The sequence below is a fragment of the Egretta garzetta genome, unplaced genomic scaffold (assembly GCF_000687185.1).
Source record: "Egretta garzetta isolate BGI_Z169 unplaced genomic scaffold, ASM68718v1 scaffold890, whole genome shotgun sequence".
NCBI classification, from domain to species: domain Eukaryota; kingdom Metazoa; phylum Chordata; class Aves; order Pelecaniformes; family Ardeidae; genus Egretta; species Egretta garzetta.
In genome coordinates this window covers 317,041-324,980 of record NW_009258295.1, presented here as the reverse complement: position 1 = coordinate 324,980, position 7,940 = coordinate 317,041, and the positions used below count along the sequence as shown (strand labels likewise).

Genomic DNA, 7,940 nt, shown 5'->3' with positions numbered 1-7,940 from the left:
TAAGAGCGTAGGATGTCTGTGCGCTACTGTCTTCTCGTGCCTTAGCCTCTGCCATTGCTACTCAGCAGTTTTTTCTGTGCATTGTGCCAAGGAAGCAAGATAAGAGGAGACAGTAAACACCTCTCATTGCCAGTACAGGAAGAAACCACTAAAACCTTGCTGCACCATTTCTCGCTGCTGTTAAAACCCTCCCTCCCACCTTGCTTTTGACAGAATATTGACTAGAAACCAAGATCCCATTTCTGCTTAGCCTTAAGGGCAGCTGTTTACAGAGTAGTGGTGTTACATAGGTTTACTGTGTCGTATGTCTGTGTAACACTGGATTTGGATCTTGTATTTAGCTGCCAGAAGTGACTGTGATGAAGTGGGAGAGATAAACTGATAGATTGTGTGCCAGAAAGATGTTGGGAATCAATCAGATAAACAGGGCAGAGAAGCAGCTTGCTGTTTTCTAGTGATAATAAACCAGTGGCCTCTCTTCCTGGAATTTTAAAATGTAATTGCTGCAGTAATAATCTCCAAAAATAAGCAAATAGAAAAAAAGTCATGGCAGGTTTTTAATTATGCTTGAATCACTCTTTTTTTTTTTTTTGGCAATATGATGTATGGCTTGAAGGAGAGGAAAGATGTGGACAGGTGTAAATATTATCTCTGTCGCTTGATTGTCTCTCACTTGAAAAGAAGGATCATAAAATGATACCCATCTACCTTTATGGCATTTTTCTTTTGTGGGGTGCATGCCTTTTCCCTCCCTCCCTCCCTCCAGCAGTGTACTTAAGTGATCAGAAGCCATGGGGGCCAGCGAGTTTCCCACGTAGCACTGTGCCCGGGACAGCTTTTGGCATCAGCTGCGCTCGGTGGGGCAGTGTCGGCGCCTGGGAAGCCGTCTGAGGGCAGGCTGCTCTGAACACAGTCGTGGTCAAGAGCTAAGCTGTGCTGAGAAATGCCATCGTCTCACTTGAGCTGGTATTTTCTTACACGCATCCCCAGCTGCCGGGGGGATGTGGAGCTTCCTTCTTGTCCTCTTGCCATGTCTGTGCGTGCTGTCTTGGGCCAGATGCTGACATAGCCAGGACCATGGCTGCATCCCAGGCCCTGCTTTCTGTGAGTGTTACCGTACCTCGATTGACCATTGCAGTCCAGCTCTCCTACTTGAGCAAAAGTATAGCATGGCAGAAAAGTGTCATTCATCCTTTCTCCTCTAGCATCTTTGTGGAATTGCCTGGACTCTCTGGTTTCCAGGTTGGTCTGTATCAGAGCTGAGGCAATAATTTTGATAGTGAAATGTTGGCATCTAGAAAGCAATCTGTGCCCCTCAGTTTCAGAGGGTTTATTTCTGTTCTTTGTGTTAATATGTTGGCTAATACCCAAGGCACAGCACGTACGATTTACAGTGAGTGGTGATAAACATACAGCACCGGTCAAGTATCCAAAAAGGCTGTTCACAATATTCTTTGGCTGCAGGAAGCAGAAAGGACAAAACCCAACCCTCAGGACACGAAAAGAAATAGAAAAGCCTGCTTGAGCATTCTGGCTCTAGCTATAAAAATTATTTTGCTGTGCTGTTCCTCAGAGCGAGCGTTACTGCCCAGCAATGCTTGACTTCTGTTTGGTGAAGTGTTTCAGTTCCCCCCCCTGCCCACCCCACTTGAAGTGTGGGGTGAGACCTGTGGGGCAGAGGTCTTCCTGCAGATCTCTTGCCCGTGGGAGTTGTGTACACAACAGCCTGTGAAGATTCAGGCCTTTTTTATCGTCCCAAAAGCCCAAGAAGCAGTACCAGCCTCTGAAATACAAGTGGAGTTCTTCAGTCTTCCCCTCCGGGTGAGAAACGACCATCTCGTGTCAGGCTCAGCTGCTCACATCCCCCCAAGCTTGTCACCTATTTGCCCTTGGTGCAATGGTACACTTCACTCTGGGCTCCTAGGACCAGCAGTTGCTGAACAGTTGGCCCATCTGACAGTCCCAGAGGGGGCTTTGCAGTGTCCCAGGGGTTCCAGGCCTTTGCCACCGCTTAAGCTGAAGGTCATCGGTTTGCTTTGCCCATGTGGGGCTCCTTGTGCTTGGTGTTGCTGAAGTTGTGCCCCACTGGCTTTGCATAACCTTTTAGATTCTCTTGAGATGAATGATGTGATAAGTCTTCTGAGAAACCTGTGAGCCTCTTTGCATTAGCGTGTCTCTACTGTGCTTTTAAATTGGATCGTTGTCTTTCTTCTAGCTCCTTCGAGAACTTATAGAACGTAAAACCACCTCACTGGACCCCAATGACCAGGTCGCAATGGGCAGGTAAGTAGGAAGTTGTCTGTAACATCACCAGCTTCATCCCAGCACTGCAATCCAGTCCAGAAGTGCAAAACTACTTGTGGGCTTCCAGTCCATTGTAGAGGGCAATATTTTGAAAGACTCTGGAGAAAACATCTGGGTGTAAGAAATTGCATAACAAATTATTAAACCAGTATGACATTAGTCAGGAGAGTCATCCTCTGCGACATACTCCTTAGTTACGGATCACACTGTCCGACTCCGAGTTTGCCAGCCTTTGAGCTGTGCCCTGCTTTGGCTGCGATCCCCTGAAGATACTTTCCAGTTGTAAAAGGCTTGTTCCTGACTTTGGATTTTCCTGTCTCTCAGTGGTTCGGGGAGCCAAAGGGAATCCATAGAGGGGTGTCTTAACCGACCCTAGTGGGGGGGAACTGGACAAAGTGACTGCCCGCTGCTGGAATTTGGCCGTTTCTCATTACGAGCTCTGACTTGTCATTGTTTCAGAGGAGCAAACCTTCGCTTGTGAGATGTTAACGCAATTCCTGTGTATGCTCCCTCCCTGCTGTAAGAAAAGATACAATTAAAACAATATCAGGGAATGTTCCCTGCATGCCGAAGTAAAATATAATTCCACGCACGCAGGGAAGCTCTTATTTCTCTGTTTAATTCTATAGTTAGAAAATAAAGAATCTTGCAAACACCACTTAATGAACAGTGTACATTTAAATAGCCATGGGCTATAATTTAGAAAAGTGTAAAAGCAGAGGAATGCTGAAAATGCTGGAGTAGGGCTCTCCACTGAAAAAATGCTAGGGGGGTATGTGTGTGGGGAGGGGGAGAAAGCGCACTAGGAAATTTTGTGATGGTGAAATAACTTTTACCCTTGTAAAATATTACCCAAATTTTAGTGCAATGTGTCAAATTTATTTTGTGTATGTCTGGAATATTATGGAAAGCTATTCACTATAATTTAACATGATATAGACAAAATTACATTTAAGTGGTGATTACATTGTACATTTATCTGACTTTACAATAAAATAGATTACAGTAATTAAGATTATATTAAGATTGCAGTAATTGGATTTTGCTAGATTTTTTTCCCTGATGTCGAGTTTTCATTGTATAAATCAGGTAAGATGATGCTCTTTTTCGTAAAAAAAAAAAATATGTATAACTAGGAGAAGTTTTCCCCTGCTGAAAACTTCTTTGACTTGATGAAGTCTGTTTGAGGAGTTGAGCTCTCCCTTCTAAATACAGTCGCAGATGAGGCAGCACTTTCTGAAAGTGCTTATTGCTTTTCTTTCTTTTGTAGTTTTGTGTAGTAATAGTTGGAACGTTATATAGGGCTTCGTGCTAGGTTTGCCAGGTTTAAGTCAGAGATGGTGGGGAGAAATATTTGCTTGTAAATTTCAATATACTTTGCAAAACCGAGGGAGGAAATAAATTCCGAGCATCTACTGCACCATGGTAATTCTGTTCATGAAGTTAGCATACCTATCTCACTTAAAGAATCCGTTTAGGATGTGGCAGACCATCTATTCGGTTATGGGCTTTCTATATGCAAAACAGAAGTCATTCTAGTAATCAAGGCTGAAACAAAAAACCAGTACCTGTAAAGACATTTTTTACAGATTTTAGCATTTATATTTTGTAAAGATTTTATTTTTAATTCTAAAGATTCTTAAAAATATTCAGTAATCAAGAAAGAATGAAAAATGGAGCCAAGCTTGTGGCCTCCATGGGTTTCCCTGCAGGGAATATTCTCACTGAACTTCGATTGTCTCATCAGGATCAGCAGGTCTGGTCTCTGTGTCCCATTGTGGCTGGAGTCAGGAGAATTATTATTTAAATGCCGTGTCCGTGGAGCAAAGCAGTACCACGGGCACCTGGAGTTTCAGACTCGTTTTCCTGAGGTTCTGATCTCCTTCGCTTGTGTGAATGCAATAGGTAGAAGGGCTGGGGAGGGCCTCAGACCCCAGTGTACCTAATGTTCCTTTTCCTAGTGGCTCTACAAGTTGTGTAACTGTTGTTTGGCATTCCTCAGGCAATGGCTGGCCATCCAGAAGTTACGGAGCAAAATAAAGAAGAAAGTGGACAGAAAAGCCAGTAAAGGAAGGAGAATCCGGTGGGTGACAGCTTCTGCAAGAAGTTTGGATTTTGGCAAATAAAGTCTGACTGTGCTGGGCTGGTTCTGGGGCGCACTGGTAGGCTTATTCGTGCCTTTTAAGGCAAGATATCTTGCTCTGGAGCATCCACTGGGGAATCTTAATCTTCTTTGAGCCTAGAGTAAGGGCTTGGTTGGATGCAGCTTGTGAGCATTGCCCAGATCAGTCTCGGCAAGAGCGTTCATTGGTCTCAGAAAACACTGGAGAGAAGTGTTCGAATGTCCCTAAGCGATTTGGGGCCATAATTTCCAGTGAAAGCCAATAAACACCTCTTGTGCAAGATATAGTTAGTTGACTAAAACGTGGATAGCAGCTCTAGGGGAAGCTGTGCAGAAATGCCTCGGGGAGGCAAATGTCTATTTCCCACTGACTGTCAGCTGGAATTTGGTGTCTAATCTCTATTCTTCTAAGTCCCATCGCAGCTTCCTTTAGCTTCGAAGCATTTCACATCCTGACTCCTGGCTCACTAATTTGGGTTGATCTCTCCTGTTGTGCTTCCAGCAGAAGACTCTTCCACGCGGTTGGGTGGAAAGGGAAGCAGTCTGGAGAGGACAAGGTTTTTTTTTTTTTCCCTTTGCAGAGCAGATACATTAGTCTCCCTGACTTTAGCATGACTGCATGATTTGTAGTGGAGGAGGTGTTTGTGGCAGGGAGGCATGCTGAAAAGCCGCACCGCTTCCTGAAAAATCCGCAACATTAACCATCCTTTTGTGAGTAAACTATAAATCGTGAGTTTAGATGGCATCTGATAGAAAGTCAGTGGAGTCAGTCTGGGTCAGGCCTGGCATAGCAATTTTTAAGATAGATGTCATAAGATAATTTATTAAAAGAGGGAAGAGCTACTTTGTTGGCCTGAAAAGCCTATAATTATTGACTATCAATATTCTTTTCTGTCAGCATCACACATAATTGGATATATTCATGATTCAGTCAAAAGTACTGACAACATCACACAACTGAGTCAGACTCGTAAACCTCCAGGAATAATGGGGAAGTCGCTCATTGTGTGCAATCTGTGCGCTTCAGCATTCCTGAGATCAGCTATCTCGCCAAGTCAATTGCCTCTTAGATCTTAGGTGCCTTTTTTTTTTCTTCTTTAAATAAAAGTTGCACTGACCCTGCAGAGAAAATATCAATAAAGAAAAAAAGTGTCATTGTCTGTGTTTAGGATTAACATGCAGTTAAGCTCTAGCATCTTTTCAGAACAGTCCACTAGAGCCCAAATGGGTGTTTTTAAATAGTGGGTTCTTCCACTGAGAGACTCGGTGTCACCCCACGCAGGTCGCTTATCCTCTGTTCTTCTTTTTCCTTCTCTAAAATTGGGGCAGCAGCGCTTAGATTTGTTTTCATGAAGGATTTTGAGATCCTGGAAAGCAAACGATCACATACAAAGTTTCATCTGTCTCCATAATTCTTCCTTTTTAGCAGTCCTTTAGCAAACCTTCGATGTTATAGCATGTTTGGATGAAATGTGCTAGCTTATTGTAGGGTCTGAGGATCTTCAAGTGCTTTCAAAAGCAGTTGATCTTGTGCTTGACATGAGTACCTGTCCCCTTCATAGCCAGGGAAATTGGGGCACTAAGAGGGGAAGTGAGCTCATCCTAAAACTCCACAGTTGGGCTTACAAAAGCTGGTACCTAGAACTCTGCTAGGACATGCCTTTTCTTGGGGTAGGCGTGGAGGAGTGATGTGCCCACAGCTATTTTTCATGTCAGTGATTTCTGGTCCTGTCTTTCTGTGAACGAAATTAAATATTTTATATCTGCTAGGCTGGGATTTTTAAAGTCCTGATTTCAACAATGTGACAGTAATTAGTTCTGGACAAACAGCTCGTGTCAGAGAATTTATCAGGATTGCTAAGTCCCCTTGCCACTACGCAGCCTGTCCCTGTACAAGCTTTGATCTGTATGAATCCATCAGTTGTTAATGTCTCATAAGCGAACTATTTTGCAGTCCAGCCTATTGACCTGCTGTTTGTTGCAGCACTAGCCCTGCGCGGCTACGTTTCCCGACTCGATCATTACAACGTTAGACCAGGGCAGTTGCTTCCATTACGAGTGACAAAGACTTGATTGTGCAGAGAAGCCCTTGTGTAAGGGTGAGTGTGTGCTGTGCCTGAAGAGCCATTCTGAAACAGTCTTGTGAGCTAAAAATCCCCTCGAGGGAATGTTCCCGCGTAAGCAAACAAAAGGGAGTGCAGAGGTGACAGAGTGGAAAGGTGATTCTGGGCAAATGCTTGTGAATCCTTTTGCCTGCTATTTGTCAAGCTCTAAAAATAGCAGCAGCTTGGATAAAACATTTCAGACTTGGGTAGGCAGCATAGTAGTGTACACCAAAATCCATTGGTTTGGAATCCCCTGCCCTTAGACGCTAGCATGTAAAGCCACCTTTTCATTCAGAGGTTTTCAGTACTCTGTTAAATTTTATATGTCAGGTCCTTGAATATAAGTCATGAAAAGCTACTGCAAGTTCCTAGCCCAGTGGGGAAAGCGGGAAGGGGATCCTGTATCTGGAGGTGCAGTACAGCTTGCAGAAATACTTTGGTGGATCAGAAGCTGAGACAGATGCAGCACTGTATCACCTTGGGCATGCCCCATCTCTTCTTTGCACAGGTCTTTTTCCCGTCTCCTTCTGTGCCTGCTTTTCATTATTCAGGGTAGGACTTCCCAACTTACAGGTATGGCTAGCAGAGTGGGATTTTGATATCCTTTAGGGCCCTGGATACCACAGAGCAAAGAAGAAGTGATAGCAGATGGATGCTTGAGAAGCTCTGATGCTCTGATGCTTCTGCTGCCTGCAGTGGGCTCTTTGGGCACAAATTCCAGAAGGTGATTAAGACAGCAGCTGAATGGAAGGCTGGAAACGAGTTCTTGTTTCTCTCTCTGACTTCTCAGGGTTGTCTGTCTGGGAATCTGATTAGGTACTCGAACACAATTAATGGATGCTCTTTCTAGCTGTGATAAAAAAGGATTTGCTTGCTATTCAGTTCCTTGTATCCTCTGATTATTCTTGTGTCCCTGTTATAAGAAAGGAGGAGGGGGGAAGGGAGGGGGAATTGCCAGCTACAACTCGTGACTCATTGGATATCAGCCACCAGCAAGGCCAGTGCTTTGCATTTCAGGGGCTGCTATGTTTCTATTCAAGCAGCCACATTTTCCTTTTCATTAATAGTTACTAATGTGCTGCCTGCTTATTTCCTGCACTATTCAGGTATCATGTCCATAGCAAGCTGGTGAGCTTCATGGCACCTATTGACCACTGTACAATGAATGATGATGCCAGGTGAGTAATAGATTAATTATGTTTCTCAAATGGCTTCATGACAGCATGATATTGACCTGTTCTTCAGTCTGTCGCCCCCTCCATTTCTTCTTATCAGTTAACCATTTGTCACTGGCATCATAGCCTGGGTGTCTCGGTCACATCTGTCCGGGCAGTCGGGCTGAGCTTTCACTCTGTAATTACTGTGACACCAAACAAGAAATTTTCATAAATCTCAGTACCTACATTTTC

At 44.0% G+C, this 7,940-nt stretch overlaps 1 protein-coding gene across 1 annotated transcript in view; it reads left to right on the top strand.

The window, feature by feature from the left end:
* The window catches only part of AATF (apoptosis antagonizing transcription factor), a 65,389-nt gene that overhangs the window by 40,472 nt on the left and 16,977 nt on the right, over nt 1-7,940 (top strand). The window contains exons 10-12 of the mRNA XM_009638344.2: nt 2,216-2,283; nt 4,307-4,387; nt 7,638-7,709. Of these exons, the coding sequence (XP_009636639.2) occupies nt 2,216-2,283; nt 4,307-4,387; nt 7,638-7,709 (221 nt within the window). The remainder of the gene's footprint in view (nt 1-2,215; nt 2,284-4,306; nt 4,388-7,637; nt 7,710-7,940) is intronic.